At 43.3% G+C, this 19,153-nt stretch overlaps 2 protein-coding genes across 4 annotated transcripts in view; both read right to left on the bottom strand.

The window, feature by feature from the left end:
* Nucleotides 1-112: 112 nt before the first annotated feature.
* Nucleotides 113-15,478, bottom strand: LOC107382530 (fap1 adhesin). 3 transcript variants are annotated; one of them, XM_070553107.1, is made up of 11 exons: nucleotides 15,382-15,476; nucleotides 5,596-14,873; nucleotides 5,294-5,454; nucleotides 5,125-5,215; nucleotides 4,900-4,972; nucleotides 4,715-4,823; nucleotides 4,495-4,626; nucleotides 2,621-2,710; nucleotides 2,388-2,531; nucleotides 2,124-2,308; nucleotides 113-2,051 (listed from the first exon to the last, which is right to left on the bottom strand). In XM_070553107.1, exons 2-11 carry the CDS (start codon nucleotides 14,870-14,872, stop codon nucleotides 1,883-1,885), a joined length of 10,431 nt encoding a protein of 3,476 aa, XP_070409208.1. In that variant the 5' UTR covers nucleotide 14,873; nucleotides 15,382-15,476; the 3' UTR covers nucleotides 113-1,882. The 3 variants fall into 3 exon arrangements, with proteins under 3 accessions (XP_070409208.1, XP_015810184.3, XP_015810182.3); XM_015954698.3 differs by having other exon boundaries at nucleotides 5,294-14,873; nucleotides 15,395-15,478; XM_015954696.3 differs by having other exon boundaries at nucleotides 5,294-14,873.
* Nucleotides 15,479-16,689: 1,211 nt separating this feature from the next.
* The window catches only part of vps41 (VPS41 subunit of HOPS complex), a 29,490-nt gene continuing 27,026 nt past the window's right edge, over nucleotides 16,690-19,153 (bottom strand). The window contains exons 17-28 of the mRNA XM_015954701.3: nucleotides 18,983-19,110; nucleotides 18,765-18,909; nucleotides 18,648-18,689; nucleotides 18,522-18,572; nucleotides 18,301-18,438; nucleotides 18,161-18,215; nucleotides 17,940-18,080; nucleotides 17,734-17,870; nucleotides 17,384-17,483; nucleotides 17,257-17,301; nucleotides 17,088-17,167; nucleotides 16,690-16,988 (exon numbers count right to left, since the gene is read on the bottom strand). Coding sequence (XP_015810187.3) covers nucleotides 16,908-16,988; nucleotides 17,088-17,167; nucleotides 17,257-17,301; nucleotides 17,384-17,483; nucleotides 17,734-17,870; nucleotides 17,940-18,080; nucleotides 18,161-18,215; nucleotides 18,301-18,438; nucleotides 18,522-18,572; nucleotides 18,648-18,689; nucleotides 18,765-18,909; nucleotides 18,983-19,110 — 1,143 coding nt within the window. The 3' untranslated portion in view covers nucleotides 16,690-16,907. The remainder of the gene's footprint in view (nucleotides 16,989-17,087; nucleotides 17,168-17,256; nucleotides 17,302-17,383; nucleotides 17,484-17,733; nucleotides 17,871-17,939; nucleotides 18,081-18,160; nucleotides 18,216-18,300; nucleotides 18,439-18,521; nucleotides 18,573-18,647; nucleotides 18,690-18,764; nucleotides 18,910-18,982; nucleotides 19,111-19,153) is intronic.

Genomic DNA, 19,153 nt, shown 5'->3' with positions numbered 1-19,153 from the left:
TTTTGAAAGTGCACATTGGGTTTTATAATGTATTTGGTGCCTACATCTTTATGTCATCATTGCCTTGGCAAAATGTCAGAATTACACATTCTTTTGTGTTCTACCGGTTCACTCTTTAGTTTGCTTCAAATAGGTCTGACTTCTTGTAATCTTTAAAGCAAATTACAGGACCTGATTCTTTAGAAGGAAAACATAATTTTGTATTAATACTTACGCGCAGTACCGTTTACTTTAAAAACTTTTGATTTGTCAGATTATGTTTTGTTGGTGTAAAAAAAATAAGAAACATCTTGTGTATTTCCCACGCACACTCCAGAGCAGCTTCTATTTCCTTTCTCCCCTTTTAGGTTGCATGTCAACCGAACGAGTAGCTAGAGTCTTACTGTAATCCCATTTGAAAACTTTAAACAGATCAAGTCCCCGCAGTTGTCCGGAAACGAGGCCAATGCACAACATATGGAGGGAACTGGTCTATATTCTTTCAGGTTGTCTAAGGGAGTAAATATACATATTTATGTAAGTAGATGAACACATATTTGAAATAATTGGACATTTAGTTATAAAAAATGTTTTGTGGTTCACAACAAGGCAGCTGCACATTTTTGTCTTTTTGACCTGGTGTACAAATTAAAGTGTGTTTGCAAATGTCTCAATTGTTTCATTTAAGAGGTCTGAGCCCAAGATAACCCTATATAGATTTAAAAGTAAGGGGTGGTCGTTTGGAGTTAAATATACCTCAACTGTGTTGTTTTCTCTTCCTGCTTCAAATCAGATCTCTGAGGGGGAATGAGTGGGGGCTTCTGTTTTCTCCCCCTGTGTGAGGAAGCATTCGTGTTGTTCTAAGATTGTTTTGCTTCTCAGAAGTCGCAAACGAGCCGGTCGGTGTTGAGACAGGAGCGTCGAGGAATGTGCTAAGTGGGGTGGGTGTTTACATCAGCCGCAACATGAGCGAAAACATGACGAACGCAAAAAATGCACACAATTCAAAACGTACATTCGGGGAAAAAACGTGGTTTCTAAACATTACTGACCACTAGGGGGCACATTGAATACACCTGCAGGAAAAGGGTTTTAATTGTTTATTTAAATAAATATTTACATAACCGCTTCATATAAATCAAATTTATTTTTTCTTACACAAAACATATTTCTAAAAGCAACTGCTTCAATGAGGAGGAAAAATATAAAGTATGATTATAATGATACTATTAATCTGAGTGAGTAGGTCTGAACTCTCATGTTTAGCATCTTCAATCATAAAAATCAAACCTGACTGAATATTTACTACAAAAAATCTTTAACACATGAGGATTGAGACCGTTTTCAACTCCCGTTATCAGCCTCGTTATAAAATGCATAAATCTACATGGTTATTTAATATAGATTTCAACATGTTACTAATGATGAATCTCTAAAAGCCAAATGCTGCTTAGTGGAACAAAAGGCAAACATGTAAATAAAACAAAATAAACACGAGAAGGCAAACATTATTCATCCAGGCACAAATGAGCAAAGCAAAAGACAAACTGGGTGAGATTTAAGAGACAATAATGGTACAGTAGAGGCTAAAACTGGTCTGTAAGCGTATGGCTCGGCTTGGATAACGCGTGATAAATGCCCAGGCTACTCTTCTGTCTGGATCGTTTCAGACATTAAAACTCAGTCAAGGATGTGATGAAAGTAAAAATGATATGCAGTTTGATTCTATTGCTGTCAGGTCATGCATGTAAACCGTTTAAAAGTTCGAATAAAACCAAATTTTCACTTAGAGAAAATACTTTTTCAATGAAATTCACGAGGTTTCAACAACAATTTGCTGTTTTAATCCTGAGATTTAAACCAATGAGGGGACGTTTTGTATTTGTTGCTTCTGTCGTTATGGTCATACTGCGTGTGTTTTAGGCTGGACCGAGCACGGCCCACTTACAAAGTTATAAACTAAAAACTGTGAGGTGCCAAAATAATGCATGGCGAAGAGTTTTCCGTCGGGGGTGGGGTCAGAGAACGCGATCTCGTCTTTGCTCAGGTAAGAGCCGTAAATGAAGTTATTCCTGTGGAGGGAAACCCAACATTAATGATGAGAAACTTGTTTTCAGCTGGTGTGTTTCTGTAGATGGACCGACCTGAGACACTCGATCATTCTGGTGGCGATCCCTCGGCGTCGCATCATGCTCACCACCCAGATGCGACTGATGCCACAGATGGCTGGCTCCGGTGTAGTGGAGCAGCACCAAGCTCTCTGACGCTCAAACATCACCTTCTCACCCTCTGAGCCCTCTGGAATCGGCTCCTCGATCACTCTGTAGCCCTGTGAGCAGAAACCAGGCTCAGCATGCCTCACAAACACCAAAACACGCTCTGAATGATCTCATCCTGCCGTCTCGTACCTCCTGGATGTTCTCTGCTATGAGGCATCCGGCTACTTTCTTGTCAATGGTGATGAAGAGGAAGGTTTTGGTCTGAGAGGGACACTTTGTCTCCACCTGCTGGAAACCGAGGTCATTGTCCACCATCTCCCGGATCTCCTCCACCTGAGAGAAAGTCCATCATGATTGAAGTGTGACATTCAGCATCCAGATGTTTACCTCCTGCATTATTTAATCAGACAAAGATGTTGTACCTTCTTTAAAGCATATTTAGGATCATCTGGCAGGACTAGGATGATCTTGCCATCAGGAAACTCTGCCAGGATCCTTTCCTTTTTCCATCCCTGAGATCAAAAAGGGAAAGTGTTGGTATTGATTTAAATTTTAATTTTTACACACATAAAATGAACACTGAGCTACAGCTGGCATGCCAAAACAACAACAAAAACATGTATTACTTAAATGTCTCCACTGTGTAAAGAGTCTGGTTGAAGTGTTCCGAGTCTCCTTTTCCATTAAACGGAATAAAAAAGACATAAAATAAAATCATGAAACTCTTACTCAATAATTTTTAATATGAAAGTAAAATAAAAACATTTAATAATCACAAAACTTGGTTCTCTAGGGTCACTCTAGCCCATTTTAAGTTAAATTACAGTAAATGTGTTTAGATTTATAACAAACACTACAGTTGTGAAATGATTATGAAAAATTTACCTTTACTTATGAGAGACAGGTTTACCATTAACTGTTTCATTTTGCTTTATCTGTCGGTAACTGGACTTATCTGAGAAATCTGGTCATTTTAACAAGCATCATCACATTTACAAGTGAATCTTATCAGTTTTAATGAGTATTATTGTTATTAAACCGAGTTACGCTGGCCTACCGAGGAGTTAAAGGCCAGAACCAGACCAGGAAATGAGCTGAAGGGGAAAAAATCCCCTAAATGTAAACGTACGAGATCCAAGAGAAAAGTAAGTAAAATCCCCCCAAACACAAAGAGGATGAAGTAACACCAGCAGCTGTTCTCTGTGCCTGCACCCCCATCATCACCTTTAATTAAACAGAAAAATAAAATAAAACAACCTGCGCACTAGGGCTGAACGATCTATCGTTTTACAAACGAAATTGCAATTTCAAACAGCACGATCAAGTGACCGTCAAAGCCGTGGTTTTAGCGGTTTTGACTGATCCAGGATCAGTTGTGTCACTTTTTTTTTTTTTTACATCCGGGGTTTTCCCCCTGTGCTAAGGTGGCGGCAAAAGCCAGCGTGGGGGAGGGGGTGGGGTGTACCGTCCAGAACCGAGCCCAACTCCACAGCTGACAGAGCTGCATGTTCAGGTTATTTTCCGTTTGATGTTCCCACACACGGCGCTGCTAGAGCCGATGATAATGGCACCGTAGGTGAGCCCGGGACAGAGAGAGGGTTGAGTAAGGGAGAGCGAGACTCCTCCCACATCGGAGCAGGTTCAGGCTGATTTCTAAAGCCTGGTTTATGCGTCAGCGTCAGTGCGGAGTCGCACACTTTAGTTGACTTGAAAGCTCAACTTCTCTTTTAAAGATGGTTTGAATGTTTCTGATGGTGCACGTTAGTTCAAACAAGCTAAGCTGTCAGAATGCGTGCATCTCTCTCACGGAACTGATGTTTTAGTGAGAAAAACTATCCGACGGCTTCGAAAAACGTGCAGCCAGCCTGCCTTGGTAATACAGGGAAACTGCATTTTTTGTTATTTAATACATTTAAAAGCTATTTCTACCTACAGATTCCCTCCATGCATTTTGGAGTAGAACATGTTTTCATAAAGCTCCTCTCTATAAAAAAATCACAAGCACAAGTTGCTTCACAAACACATAAAAAAAAGATGATAATATGGGAGAAAATATGAATAGCTTTAACTGTTTTATTGTATGATTAAATAGTAAATATTAATGTGAATGACTTGTACTGGATTAGAATCTAAACATCTTTTCACTTAAATCTACCGGATGGCTTGGCAGGCTAGTGTTGGACCTTGGCTTGCAGAAAATCGTGAATTGAACCGAAATCGCAATTTCTGCTAGAAAAATTGCAATTCAATCTTTTCCTAAAATCGTACAGCCCTACTGCACACAGCTGCCTCTTACCACATATTTGACGGCACTGATGAACTGATTATGAAACAGTAAATGCTGAGATTCATCCTCAGGGTTGGCAGCAGAGTAGAGCATCCCGCACATGCTGCAGGCCACCGGTCCATGGTGTTTCTGTCCTGCATCCTGGGACACCAAACAAAACACTCATCACATAAAACATCTTTATCTGACCTTTTAATCATTAGAGAGATGATTAAATCGCTTTACTTACAATTATAGTCTGAGAGCTATCTTTATCAGCCTCCTTTAGCCTCTTGACCTCTTTTTGCAGAGACGCTTCGTTTAGATGAGTCACAGAATCTTGATGCTTTGCGTCGCCGCTGTGATAAAAACACGTTAGTTCCACTTGGCAATAGGAAAATAAACACGTAAAATAACTAAAGCAAAGCTTCTTACTCATATAGATGCTTTTCTGACGTCTGCTCTTCTGTCGCGGAGTTGTTCTCTGCAGCTGAACTGGAGGTGGTGACTGTAGGAAAACAAACAGGACACACTTGGACATTTAAAACGACCAGAAAGGGTGTAAATAGAATATGTTGAACCTTGTTAGAAACCATTTAGTAGTTTCTGAAACTGAATAAGTAGCAATAATAATAATAGGATCAGTAAAACAAAACACACCAGCAGGTTTCTCTTCACACTTCTCTGCGTCATCGGACTCTTTGGAGCACTCCACCAAAGGGAGTGGGGGTGAACGTGGATCAGCTGTTTTCTGTTTACCAAAGAGAAAAGTGTTGAGAAGTTAGTTTTATTTCTGATAATGAAACTTTAAAAATAAGTTGTAGTTTACCTGGCTTTTTTCTTTTTCCTGTGACGAGAGGTTTTCTGTTTTCTGAGGCACTGAAGCTTCCGCAGCAGCAGGTTTGGTTTCTGATGTGACTGAATCAGACGGTGTCGCTCCTACGACTGTTTTTAACTGTGGAGGAGCAGAAGCTGCAGGCTTGGGCCGACCTGACGGTGAAACATGTTTGGGGGAGGTTAGCTGAACGCTGGCTGACGGAGCGGGCTTCGGTGGAGGGGTTGCTGTAACAGGAGGTTTGGACTGCACCAGCTTTAACTGAGCCTGAGACACAGCAGTGGGCTTTGACTGACCTGAGATCTGTCCAGGAGGCGCCGTGTGAGGGTTAAGTCTCATCTGATTGGTGGGCTGAGACGAAGCAGGTGGTTTTTGACAGGGAGCAGCAGGGCTTTGCTGAGGTCGTGGTCTTGCTGGAGAAGCCAGTAACAGGTCGTCATCGTCCAGCTCAAAGTCATCAGGGGAGTATTTGGGTCTGGGTCTGTACGGTTTGTACTCCACAGGCTTCTGTTTCTGAGCATTAATCCCATTAGGCATGGGGGGCGGCTTTGCTGGGAGGGTTTTCTTGGATGCTGACCTGGTCACTTTTGGAGCTGGCGCTGGAGCTGCAGCTGTCTGCAAAGCTAGGGCCTTACTTTGCCTCGTAGATCTTCGGTTTTCACAAGGAGGCTGCTGGGTTTTGGACTTTTCAGCTTTAACTGGTTTATTTTCAGCAGATTCGGGCTTGGGGGGTTCTGTTTTGGAGGTTTTGGGTTGCTGAGGTCCCACTTGTGCTGCCTCAGCTGTCGAAGTGTCAGCCGTAGGAGTCTCAGCTGTAAGAGTTTCAGCCGTAGGAGTCTCAGCTGTAGGAGTCTCAGCTGTGGGAGCTTCTACCTTTGGCGGGGTGAGCTGGCTTGTCTCCGCAGGATTCGTGGAGGACATTTTAGGTGTACTAGGAGCTGGTGGAGGCGTTGGGGGACTCATTAAGAAGCCTCCAGAGAAAGAAGCCTGCCAGTCCACGTCTGAAAACATCTGATTTGCTTGGTCGGACTTAAGTTTCTTTACACGGGCCCAGGACATCTTCTCTCTCTGCAGTTCCACCTGTCTTAGTCTCTGATACCGAGTGAGCTTCTTCTTCTCGTGGGCTTTCAGCGGCACGGAGACCTGTGAGATGAAGAAGCGTCTCTTCGGAGGGTCTACAACTGGTTTGGTTTCAGCTGAATCATCAGCAGCAGTTGATGGTTGAGCAGGAGATGGCTCTGGAGCGTGGATGACAGAACCAGAACTCTCCTCTGGTTCAGCAGGGGTTGCTACGCTAACTGGGTCTACTTCTGAGACAGCAGGTAGAAGCTCCTTCTGTCTGGCTTCAGCCTTGGCTGCTACTGCCGCTGCTTGTTTTTCTTCTTCAATCTTCTTCAGCAGCATGCTGTCTGTGGCGATGTCCTCTGCAATCTCCTGACACAGCGCTAGGAGGTTCAGCTGCTGCCTGTTGGTGGACCTCTTGGACGCCGCGGCCTTCTGCTCAGCCAGAGCGGCCAGACGAGCTTTGGTTCTTGCTTGAGTGTTCATTTCTTGCTTCTTGGGTTTTGGAACCTCTGGGACTTTTTTTTCGTCTTCAGTCTTGCTCTGCTTTGCGGTCTCATTCGTTTTCTTCTTTTGATCATAAACCTTCTGGACAGACTGTTCAGAGGAGACCTCAGTTGGCTGATCTGGTGGTTTTACTGCTGTAACGTTGCCGTTCTCCTCTGCCACTACAATCTCGTGTCCAATCTCTATATCCTCCAGAATCTGCACTTGCTGTAGGTCCAAATGACACTTTTCATTTTCTACCACCATCAACCCAGCGTCTTCAATGGTGTGCTGAGGAGGGTTTGTAATGTCTGTCTCCTCAGTGGTGGAAGATGGCAGGTGGTAAGAATTAGAAACATCCTGAAGAACATTTGTCTCCATCTCCTGATCTAAAATGTCTCCTGAGCTGGTTAACACAGGACACTCCCCTCCATCGTCCTCTTTCACCTCAGCCTGCTGAGGATCCTTTAAAACATTTTGATTTGTGATTTCATCCCCCGACACGTCGGCTGGACAGAGCGAGGCTGACAGACCTGATTCGGCTACTGCCTGAGTCACGATGTCAAAGTGGATGTTGTCCTCTGGGACCGGTTCCAAGATCACGTACTCCTCAGATGAACCATCTGTTACCTCTGCCTCATCAGAAGCTGGAGCTGCAGCAGCGGCCTCCTGCACCTGCTCAGTTACCTCTACTGGTATTTCTCGTTTCTCCGTGGCATCTTCTGTTACATCCATGTCATCGCTTGAACTGACTGCAGCGACTTGTTCAAACGCCTCCGTGGTGTTACTCTGCTCCAACTGTGCCTCGCTGATGGTGTCGACTTCCATCTCAGCTGCTGCTTGGCTTTCTGGGACACAAATCTCAGCTTTTTCAATCTCCTCCTCCTGATTAGAGTGGGCAGCCTCTGATGTGGCGTCGCTGGTTAGAATCCCTGATTCCCCACCCAGCGTGTGATGGGTCTCTGTGTTTTGTAAATCCAGAAATGAGATGGTTTCACCCAGCTCTACTGTGGTACAGACGCCCCCCCCACTGTTACTCTCTGGACTACTGATGGGTTCGTAAACAACCTGGTTGTCATGGAACTCCGACTGGTTAACCGGCTTTATCTGCTCCTCTGGTGCCTGGACATCCGATTGGCCACAAACAAAACCGATGACATCCCTGCTCTCAGCTCCTCCTTCCATAGTACTCACAGGTGCAACTATGACCTCGTTGTTGTCATCTGGCCTTACTGGTCCACTTATTACATCATCAGGCTCCACCTGCATGTCCTTATCTTTAGTGTCAACATTCAGTAAAAGAGTTGTCTTCATGTCTGATGCGGCGCGTTCACCGGTTTCCTCTGCCAGATGGTTTTGGTGTTCTGACGCTGCTGCAGATGTTTCAGTCAGAACCTCTGGAACATTCTCACACCCAGACGCAGCCTGGTCTACACTTTCGTCAGTCTCCTCCTTACATCTCTGGGTCTGATCAAACTCGGCTGATGTCTGCATGTCTGTTATTGGATGGTTTTCAGAACCAACTGACTGCATGTTCTGTTCTTCTACTTTGCTGACCTCCTGACCCCTTTGAACTTGTGTTAGCTCCATAGCTGATGGTAAAGGAATCTCCTCTAGTGCTTCTGCTACTTTCACTTTGTTTGTCATCTCAGTGATGTCCACGCTGGGAATCCTGGAGTTTTCCTCGACCTGTTCAGGTAAATCTTTAAAGGTCTCAGTCGGTCCTAGGCTCCGCTGGATCTGTGTTTCAGCAAAAACCTGCGTGTCTCTGATGAGCTCGCTGACCTCCTGATCCACCAGGCTTGGAGTTTGTTCTGGAGTTGTTGGCTGAGAAATGTCCTCAAACATTTCTGCTGCTTGGGTTTGTATCTCATTTATTCTCACAGCAACATCGACCTTGTTTTCTGTAACCTTGTTCTCATCTTCGTCTGAGGAACTCCTGAGACTTTGCAGTTGAGATCTGCCGGGTTCAGTGACACCGAGACGCGTATGGATCAGAGTTTCCACTGAAAGCGGCGATGTTTGAGTTTCATTTTGACCTACAGCAACATTTACAGACTCTACATCTGTAATTTGTTCTCCGACATGCTGGCTCTGTGTTTCTTCTGCAGAAACCTGCTCAGATGTTTCATTCTCGTTTTTCTCGCTCTGCATTTCCACAAGAGGAGCTGCTGCAGAAATCTCTGATTCAGCTGTGATCTGTTGGGTTTGGTTTTCTTGTTCAGTCACATTTTCTGAGTTTATCTCCATATTTTGTGGAGCTTCTACCATCATGTCTTCATGAACGTCTTCAGATGTCTCGTCTTTTGCTTGTCCACTAAAGTCCAGGTTTGTCTGAGTTTGTGATCCAACCCCAAAAACACCATTGGAACTCTTCTCTGCCATCTGTGTGTCCATCTCTGTTTGGATTTTATTTACACCCACTGAAAAAGCTGGATATGACTGATCCTCCACTTCCATCTGACATGGCGTTACAGCCACAGATTCAAATTCCACCTCCTTATTTTCAGCAGTTTTCACATTTTCTTCTGGAAATCCAACAGACATGTCAGTGGTGGGTTCACTGACAATCTGGGCTTGCACTTGGTCTACAGGAGCAATCTTAGAGACCTCACCTGAAGTGGACTTCGCCTCTTCTAGATCTTCTGTTTGACTCTGAGCAGCAGCAGAAACAAACATCACATCACCAGTTTTTAAAGTTGAACTCTCTGGTTCTTTGTGGGTTTCCTCAGGTATCCCAGTGGGACTGACCATTTGGGTTTGCATTTCTTCTATTGAAGCAATATTGGACGCCTTCTCTGATACAATTTTTGCTTCTTCTCCAACTTCTGCTGGACTCTGAGCAGCAGCATCCTCCCAAACTGTTTCAATTGATATGTCAGTCGTAGGTTGGCAGACCATCTGAGTTTCCTCTGCTTCTTCCATCATATTAGAAGCCTCCTCTGATGAGACTTCAGCCTCTACGCCATCTTCTATTTGAATTTGAGCAACACCATTAGCATTGTCCAGATCTGTGTGAGTTTCCTCGTGTATGTGAGTGATAGGTTCACTGACAATCTGGGCTTGCATTTCTTCTATTGAAGCAATATTAGACGCCTCCTCTGATGTGATTTTAGTTTCTACACAATCTTCTATTTGTATCTCAGCAACACAATTTGTACTCTCCAGTTCTATGTGGGCATCACTGACCATGTGACTTTGAATTATGTTCATAGATCTGATGATGGAGACCTCCTCTGGTTTTGCCTCTTTGCCAACTTCTGTTTGACTCTGAGCAGCAGCATCCTCCCAAACTGTCTGAGTTTCATTCAATATGTCAGCCATGGGTTTACTGACCATCTGAGTTTCTTCTACTTCTTCCATCATATTAGAAACCTCCGCTGATGAAACTTCAGCCTCTACGCCATCTTCTGTTTGACTCTGAGCAGCAGCAGAAACAAACATCACATCACCGGTTTTTAAAGTTGAGCTCTCTGGTTCTTTGTGGGTTTCCTCAGGTATCCCAGTGGGACTGACCACTTGGGTTTGCATTTCTTCTATTGAAACAATATTAGATGCCTCCTCTGATACGATTTTTGCTTCTTCTCCAACTTCTGCTGGACTTTGAGCAGCAGCATCCTTCCAAACTGTTTCATTTGATATGCCAGTCGTAGGTTTGCAGAACATCTGAGTTTCCTCTGCTTCTTCCATCATATTAGAAGCCTTCTCTGATGAGACTTCAGCCTCCACGCCATCTTCTATTTGAATTTGAGCAATACCATTAGCATTGTCCAGATCTATGAGAGTTTCCTCGTGTATGTGAGTGATAGGTTCACTGACAATCTGGGTTTGCACCTGGTCTACAGGAGCAATCTTAGAGACTTCACCTGAAGTGGACTTCGCCTCTTCTAGATCTTCTGTTTGACTCTGAGCAGCAGCAGAAACAAACATCACATCACCGGTTTTTAAAGTTGAGCTCTCTGGTTCTTTGTGGGTTTCCTCAGGTATCCCAGTGGGAGGTTCACTGACCATTTGGGTTTGCATTTCTTCTATTGAAGCAATATTAGACGCCTCCTCTGATGTGATTTTAGTTTCTACACAATCTTCTATTTGTATCTCAGCAACAAAATTTGTACTCTCCAGTTCTATGTGGGCATCACTGACCATGTGACTTTGAATTATGTTCATAGATGTAATGTTGGAGACCTCCTCTGGTTTTGCCTCTTTGCAGACTTCTGTTTGACTCTGAGCAGCAGCAGCATCCCAAACTGTCTGTGTTTCATTCAATATGTCAGCCATGGGTTTACTGACCATCTGAGTTTCTTCTACTTCTTCCATCATATTAGAAACCTCCGCTGATGAAACTTCAGCTTCTACGCCATCTTCTGTTTGACTCTGAGCAGCAGCAGAAACAAACATCACATCACCAGTTTTTAAAGTTGAACTCTCTGGTTCTTTGTGGGTTTCCTCAGGTATCCCAGTGGGACTGACCACTTGGGTTTGCATTTCTTCTATTGAAGCAATATTGGAAGCCTTCTCTGATACAATTTTTGCTTCTTCTCCAACTTCTGCTGGACTCTGAGCAGCAGCATCCTCCCAAACTGTTTCAATTGATATGTCAGTCGTAGGTTGGCAGACCATCTGAGTTTCCTCTGCTTCTTCCATCATATTAGAAGCCTCCTCTGATGAGACTTCAGCCTCTACGCCATCTTCTATTTGAATTTGAGCAACACCATTAGCATTGTCCAGATCTGTGTGAGTTTCCTCGTGTATGTGAGTGATAGGTTCACTGACAATCTGGGCTTGCATTTCTTCTATTGAAGCAATATTAGACGCCTCCTCTGATGTGATTTTAGTTTCTACACAATCTTCTATTTGAATCTCAGCAACACAATTTGTACTCCCCAGTTCTATGTGGTCGTCACTGACCATGTGACTTTGAATTATGTTCATAGATCTGATGATGGAGACCTCCTCTGGTTTTGCCTCTTTGCCAACTTCTGTTTGACTCTGAGCAGCAGCATCCTCCCAAACTGTCCGAGTTTCATTCAATATGTCAGCCATGGGTTTACTGACCATCTGAGTTTCTTCTACTTCTTCCATCATATTAGAAACCTCCGCTGATGAAACTTCAGCCTCTACGCTATCTTCTGTTTGACTCTGAGCAGCAGCAGAAACAAACATCACATCACCGGTTTTTAAAGTTGAACTCTCTGGTTCTTTGTGGGTTTCCTCAGGTATCCCAGTGGGAGGTTCACTGACCATTTGGGTTTGCAGTTCTTTTATGGAAGCAACATTAGATACCTCCTCTGATGTGGCATTTGCCTCTTCGCCAACTTCTATTTGAGTTTGAGCAGCAGCAGCATCCCGAACTGTCGGAGTTTCATTCGATGCGTCAGTCGTAGGCTTAACGACCACCTGATTTTCTTCTTCCATCACCTTATAGGCCTCATCTGATGAGAAGTCAGCCTCTACACCATCTTCTGTTTGAATCTGAGCAACACAGTTTGCATTCTCCAGATCTCTGTGAGTTTCCTCAGGCATGTCAGCGATAGGTTCACTGACCATCTGACTTTGTATTACCTTTATGGGTGAGACCTCCTTTGACAAGGCTTTTACATCTTCGCCAATTTCTGTTCGACTCTGAGCAGCAGCAGAAACAGATTCACTTTCTTCACAGTTCTTAAAAGATTTATCCTCCCAAACTGTCTGAGATTGGGTTGACGTGTCAGGCGTAAGTTTACTGACCATCTGCGTTTCTTCTGCTTCTTCCATCACACTAGAAGCATCCTTTGATGAGACCACAGCCTCTACATCATGCGATATCTGAACTTTAGCAGCACGGTTATCATTCTGCACACCTCTCTGAGCTTCAACATTTATGTCGAAGGTGTGACCACTGACGTCTTGGTTCATCTGAATGTGCATTTTTTTGTTCTGTGTCTCCTCTGACACAGTAGCAGTCTGTAGTTCAACTCCTGTTAGACTCTCAGCTGCAGCTTCGACACGTTCACCAGCGTCACTACTCGCATTTTCTGGATCCCTTTGATCTTCATCAGAGATGGGTTCACTGACTGGATCCTCTTGAAGTTCCACTTCAACAGTCTGTGTTTCCATTGCACTCTGATTTTCAGCTGGACCAGCACGTTCAAGGCTATTTTCACATTTATCAGCTGTGACACCATCATCGTGAACCTCAGCAGATGGAGGCACTGGATCAGAGATCCCTGATGCTTCTACAGTCAGTGTTTCTAGACTCTCACACTCTTGGTTTCCTGTTAACGTCTCCACATTATCCTCATCAACATGTGTAGACAGGGTTGTGGCAGATTCATAAACCTCCTGGCTTTGTGTTTCTACTGTAACATCTGGATTAGAATTCTCTTGAATTTGGGTATCTGGTGAAGCAAAGCAGTGACTGATCACAACATCCTCTTTAACCTCAGCAGCTGCGTTTGTTATGCTGTCATAAACCAGGTGATTCTCTTGACTTTGTAAATCCACAGGGGTTATTTGACCCTCTGGAACCAGATTCTTTTCAGCTAACCTCTCAATTTTATTTTCCTCATGAACACTCTTACATTCAGGTGAAGTGTCGGTACAGCTGTCAGATATCTCAAAGAAATGGTTTGTTTCTCCTTCAACCAAAGGTCCAGGACAAGAAGCAGGACGGGAAACGTCAGCAGGCTCTTGAACATTTTCTTCAAGTGTTTCCTCAGACTTTTTAAGTGTGTCGTTCACATCATCACACAAGCGGACAACTGTATCTGCAGCATTGAGCTTCTCTGCTGATGATAATTGAATTTTAAGCTCCGTTTGAGTTTCTGGAATGGCAACATGCTCAGTTGTCGCGTTTTTGTCAGTCTCAATCGAGGGATAAAAAATTTCTACCTGCTCTGGAGCAGAAGTTGTTTTATTCAACAGAACTTCATCTAGTTGTCCCACTACTTCTCCATCCTTAAATTTACATCTTATACTCTGACCATCACCTTCTGAAACAGACTGGTCGCTCAGGTGAGTCCGACTCTCTGATATGAAAGCTAAATCAGTCTCATCATCTGCAGGTTCATCACTTCTCCCACTAGAGGTCACCTCTACAATAGCAGAGCATAGTGTTTCCTCTGATTGTGCTATTGTTTCATTATCTACATCCCTTTGGATTCTGATGGACTCCGCTTGATCTGTCTGTTCATTTTCCTCACCAACAGGTGTGACAGAGTCCAAAACTTCTCCAGAAGATGCTGATGCTTTATTATCAAGGTTAATGTGGCTCTCCATATCTTTGAATTCATTATGTTTACTTTCTTCAGCTGCAGAGTCAATTTCAACAGTTGCCTCGATGCTCCTCGTTTCTGGCTCTGAGGTGCCTGTTGACACCTTTTCTTTTGCATTATGTGGTGTTTCTTGTTTCCCTTGTTGAGAGAAAAACCTGCTTGTTTTTTCATTGGCGTCCTCTGTGCTTTCTGGAGACGTGGCATCTGAGAACCTGCCATAATTATGGTCCATCTGCACAGGATCCGCAGGTGAGGAGGGTAAACCTTCAAGTAGATCAGACGACTCTTCAGCTTTGCATTTAGTTTTCTTGTAATTTCTTCTGATGCAGTGTGCCTTGTCTTCATCATCCCGCTGTCTGAAGAAGTCAGACTTACTACCATCACTACTCAGATCCTCGTCAGACTCTGTAGAGGCAGATCGCTTAAGGGAAGCATTGGAGTTTGCTCTCTGTGAGGGAGCTTCTCCACAGGAGGCACTTGTGGCGTTCAGGAGCTTGGCTTTTAGAAGGCGTGGGTCAGAGGTCGTTTTGCTGGAATCTTCTGGAAAAGAATCCTGTTTTGATGACTTAGCTGGCAAACTTTCCCCTTCCCCAGATGAAGAGCGTTTTTTCTTAGTCCGTGGAGCAGCTTCAGTCTGTTCTTTCATTTGTCCTGTTATGAGGGAATTGGTAGCTGGTCCAATTTTAGATGGCAGAGCTTCTGCATCCTCATCCAACTTCCTCAGCTTGGGCTGCGGCTCATGAGGATCGGATTCTCTCTTTTGGTCAGGCATTCTGTGAAAATGTTTCACAAAGCTCAAACATGTACATAATGTCACTTTAAAAATTGCGTCACATTGTCTTGCACTTTAAGAGCTCTCCTAATTTTACATTTGATTTAATCGAATGAAAAACAATGTGCATCAGATAAACCCTCTTTTGCCAAGTGTGACCTGTTTTATCAAACATGCAACAAGCCTGGCTAACGGTAGGCACAAACAAGAGTTAAAATAGGTAAGCAGCAAGTTACGCCGCGTTCCAGTAACATTCCATCCAATATTTACCTCTCGTGAAAGTTATTTGAGTGAATTGTCTGACAGAGGGCAGCTAGAGTTGTCACTAAGCTGAGCTGGGAGTCAGAAACGGCCAGTTAGCTGATAGCTAGAAGCTAATGTTAGCGGCTACCAACTCGCAACAAATGAGCGAAGAGATAAACTCAACCCAAACAGCAGCGCGGAGGCTCGACAGAAGCTTTCAGATGGTACCACCATTAACCAGAAAGTAAAACCGCGAAAATATTCACCTGTGAAACTCACTTTGATGTTTTCTTTCACAACAGAAGCTGTTTTTTCTCCTCTGAATAAAAATTAACTGTACTTCCGGAGAAAAAAGCGGATGTGACGTAACGGCGCTCAACCTGCATTAAAAGCCAACTTTTAAATATTTATTACTTATGTAAAATTTACATTAAATATTTTTATTTCCTCTTGTATATTTTATCTATATTATAAAATTTTATATAAAAATGTTATTGTTTAAAACAAGTAAAAAATGCCTATTGGGGTTGCTTAATTTTCATAAACACAGGGAAAACTATAAGAGCAATGATTAATTTTACACAAATAAAATACATATATAAGAAAAAAGATACATTTATTAAAATAATCATTAAAGAGGACATATTTTGATTATTTGTTATAATAGTTCAATGATTGATACAAAACATATTAAGTCCTTTGCACTTAATTTCTCTCACAGTCATTTCAGCAATTTTATTTTTGACATTTTCAGTACCTTACAAAATTAGGCGTTTTAGTGCTCAGTCACTTTAAGAAAATAAGCAGGAGCTGACCACAGCCACTTCTCCTTCCCCAGACTGCTATAAGCTGAGAAGCTCCGATGTTCGGTAGGGGCTCGGAATAGAGTAGCTGCTCCTCTAGCATCAGCTCTCGCTTACATGTGTGAGGTGGTTCTATTCTAATTTTCCCATTTGTGACATTACAGACAGGTACTTTTTGAAACGGCTTGCTTTAGACCCATAAATCCTAAAATACTGACAAAAAATGTATGGGAACTCCCCTGGATGATGGAGCTCTTCATCTTTTCTCCAAAGAAGCTCATTTTAGCTGCTTTTATTTGGGATCTTTTACTTTTGGTTATCCAAACCAGTGAGGGTGGGAATGTAGATGAACCAATAAATCAAGAGCATTTTCGTCCTTTTATTCTTTCAACAAGAACAAGTTATGAAGCACCGGCTACAACTGCAAAGCCCCAATCCACCGGCCCATCTTTTGCTCCATCCAGTCCTCACTTGTCAACTAGACACCCAAATAATTGAATTATATAAGGATGTGCAATAAAGCACAGATGAGATCTCTGCGACTACAAGATGAGATCTTGTTCATGAATGCCAGACAAACAGGATACACCCTGGATGAATCGACGCAAACCAGTAATGAACTTAAATTTGTACAGAAAATGAAGCTGTAGCTCTTGCATTGGCCGTAGAGAGCATCAAACTCCCGTGATGCACTCAGCAACTCATTTTGATGATTTATGATACTCTCAACCTAAGAAGCATTTTGGATGACATAAAGCATCAACAACACAGTCAGAGTTTATGTGATTTTATTCTTCATCACATTCAAGGTGATCTGGACAAAACACGGCACTTTACAGTTAGCAAACAAATAAAGGGTAACAGTTCTGTATTTTGGTGAGAGTACAGTTCATCAACTGAGGAAAAAAGATTCCTGTTCATCAGCGTACCGACGAGGGAAAAAAGGAGACAAAAAGCATCAATAACAACAACATGAGGGCATTAAAGTGTCACTTTTTCATTTCGAGTATTCCACTTCCAGGTCCTCGCCTCTTCGCACTGCAAATGTTACAGAACTGCACTCCAGGAATCTGGAAAAGTAAAAATGGGAACAAAGTGGAGGATGTTCCTGAGGTTTTCTGATAAAATAACACCAGAGTTGGGAAAGAGGTGTTTGAATGCAGACTTACTATTCCTGAAGACGGCAAACACTCCTTGTGAAACATGTGTCTGCAGTGAAACACCACCACACTGAAAGGCTGGGCCATGTCTGAAACACACACATGAAGCTGTTAATACAGTAAACATAAAAAAAAAAACAAAAAAAAAACACAGGGATCAATGACATTATCAACCCACCTGATGGTAATATAGTACCATGACACGACTCACAAATGTTCCCCTCTGAAAGAATGAACAGAATCAACACATTTAGGGGTTCATCTGCACTGGTTCAACACAAACTAGCAATAGAATCTGCTCCCACCATCGACCCGGACTCCTCTCATCTGGGTTCGATGCATCTTCTGGAGCAAGGAGAGGGAGTCGGCCACCAGGATCTTCTTACACCCTTCCCTTAAAAGAATCTACAAGTCGAGAAATAAAAGCGCGTAATTAAGCAAGTGAGTCAGAAGATTTCATGCCATATAAACCAATTAAATTACCTGTTAAACCTGTTATAACTCTTCAAAAAGCAGAACTTAATGGATTAATAACAAGTTTTTACATGAAGGAAGCTCCTGGTGTGTCATGTAATCTTTAAGCCACCAAAGAATCAGTCTGCAACCTGCAGACATTTAAATAAATAGAGTTTTTCTTTGAGAGAAGCCACCTGACCTGCAGGTTGTAGTCATGGAGGATTTTCACCAGCGAGTCCCTGAGATTCGGGATCTCCATGCCCTCCTTGATCCGATAGATGAGCAGAATCGGATCAACATGCGTGCCGATATTATTCAGGAGGCCCGTGATGAACGCTGGGTTTAGTGAGGGTGGAGTGAGTTAAAGACAATGAGATAAAAGTTCAGAGTCAAGTGACGTCTTACGCGGCTTGTCGATCGAGTACGAGATGAGGTCCTCCCACAGCTCTGCGTCATCCTGCTCTTTAGCGAACTCGATGGCTTTGTCCACGTCCTCCAGCTCCTCCATGATCATCTGCAGGGCTCGTCTACAGTTTCCCATCCTGCCTGAAAGACGAACGAGAAAAAAAAATTGCATTTGTTTCTCACGTTTCCCTTAACAGATGCGTTTGTTTCTAAATGTTTACTTAGCAGGAAGACCGTCTCTTCCACAAAGTTCCTCTGCTGACAAATCTCAAGAGCCTGGATGAAAACGACAAAGTTCAAGTAAGAAGAAATGACAGAAGCTTAATTTGTTTGTAATTCTGGTGGCAGGAACACACAGTACCTTTTCAAGAGGGCAGTGAGTGCTGTCTCTCAGAAAAGGCAGAAGGTTTGGCCGGTCGTATTCGGCGTACAGGCCGATCTGCTTCTCATGGTACTTCTGTCCTTTGTGGTGGTCCCTCTTGAACAGTTTATGGAGATACTAGGAGAGAAACGGCTTAGCCATCACGCTGCACCAATGAATTCAAATGAACCCCTAAAACATCCAAGTTACAGAAAACTCACCACATGCAGCAACTCAGGTCGACCATGTAGCTCCTCCACCACCCTGTCCATCTGTCGGGAGAGCCATGGACATCAGCTAGCAGCAAAGTTCTTACCAGGACATTCAAAACTGTCAAATTTACTCACAGAAATCTTGTCTTCATTGTCGAGAAGCATGTCAACAGCTTTCTAATGAAAACGTACACATTTAATTACATAAATGGTCTTTAGATGGACTAAATAATAAATAGGTTGGTTTGTTACCTCCTTATCAAAGTCCATCAGGAGGACGATCTTGTCCTCTATGGAGGAGAACAGGTTGTGCTTGTGGATCAGCTGGTAGACATCTTTGTGTCTCAGTCTCAGGTAGATCTCTAAAGCTCTGTCGTAGCGCTGGTCGTACGTGTACCTGAGAAAGCATCAAGTCCTGTTCAGCAACTTAACAAGAAGCTTAGATGAAAGCGAGCGCTGAGGCGACTCACAGCTCAGCCAGCGTGGTGAGCAGCGTGCTGTTGGTCGGATCCTTCTTCAGGTGGTCAGTGACGGCCTGAACGATGGCCATGTTGTTGTAAAGTTCTCCAGGCCACTCCCGGATCAGCGTGGCAAAGCCCTTCAGGAAAATAAGAAAAGGAATAAGATTAAAGAGCAATGAG

Source organism: Nothobranchius furzeri, chromosome 7 (assembly GCF_043380555.1).
Source record: "Nothobranchius furzeri strain GRZ-AD chromosome 7, NfurGRZ-RIMD1, whole genome shotgun sequence".
NCBI lineage: Eukaryota > Metazoa > Chordata > Actinopteri > Cyprinodontiformes > Nothobranchiidae > Nothobranchius > Nothobranchius furzeri.
Note: the sequence above shows the minus strand (reverse complement) of the source record. Positions and strands in the feature narration are given on the sequence as shown.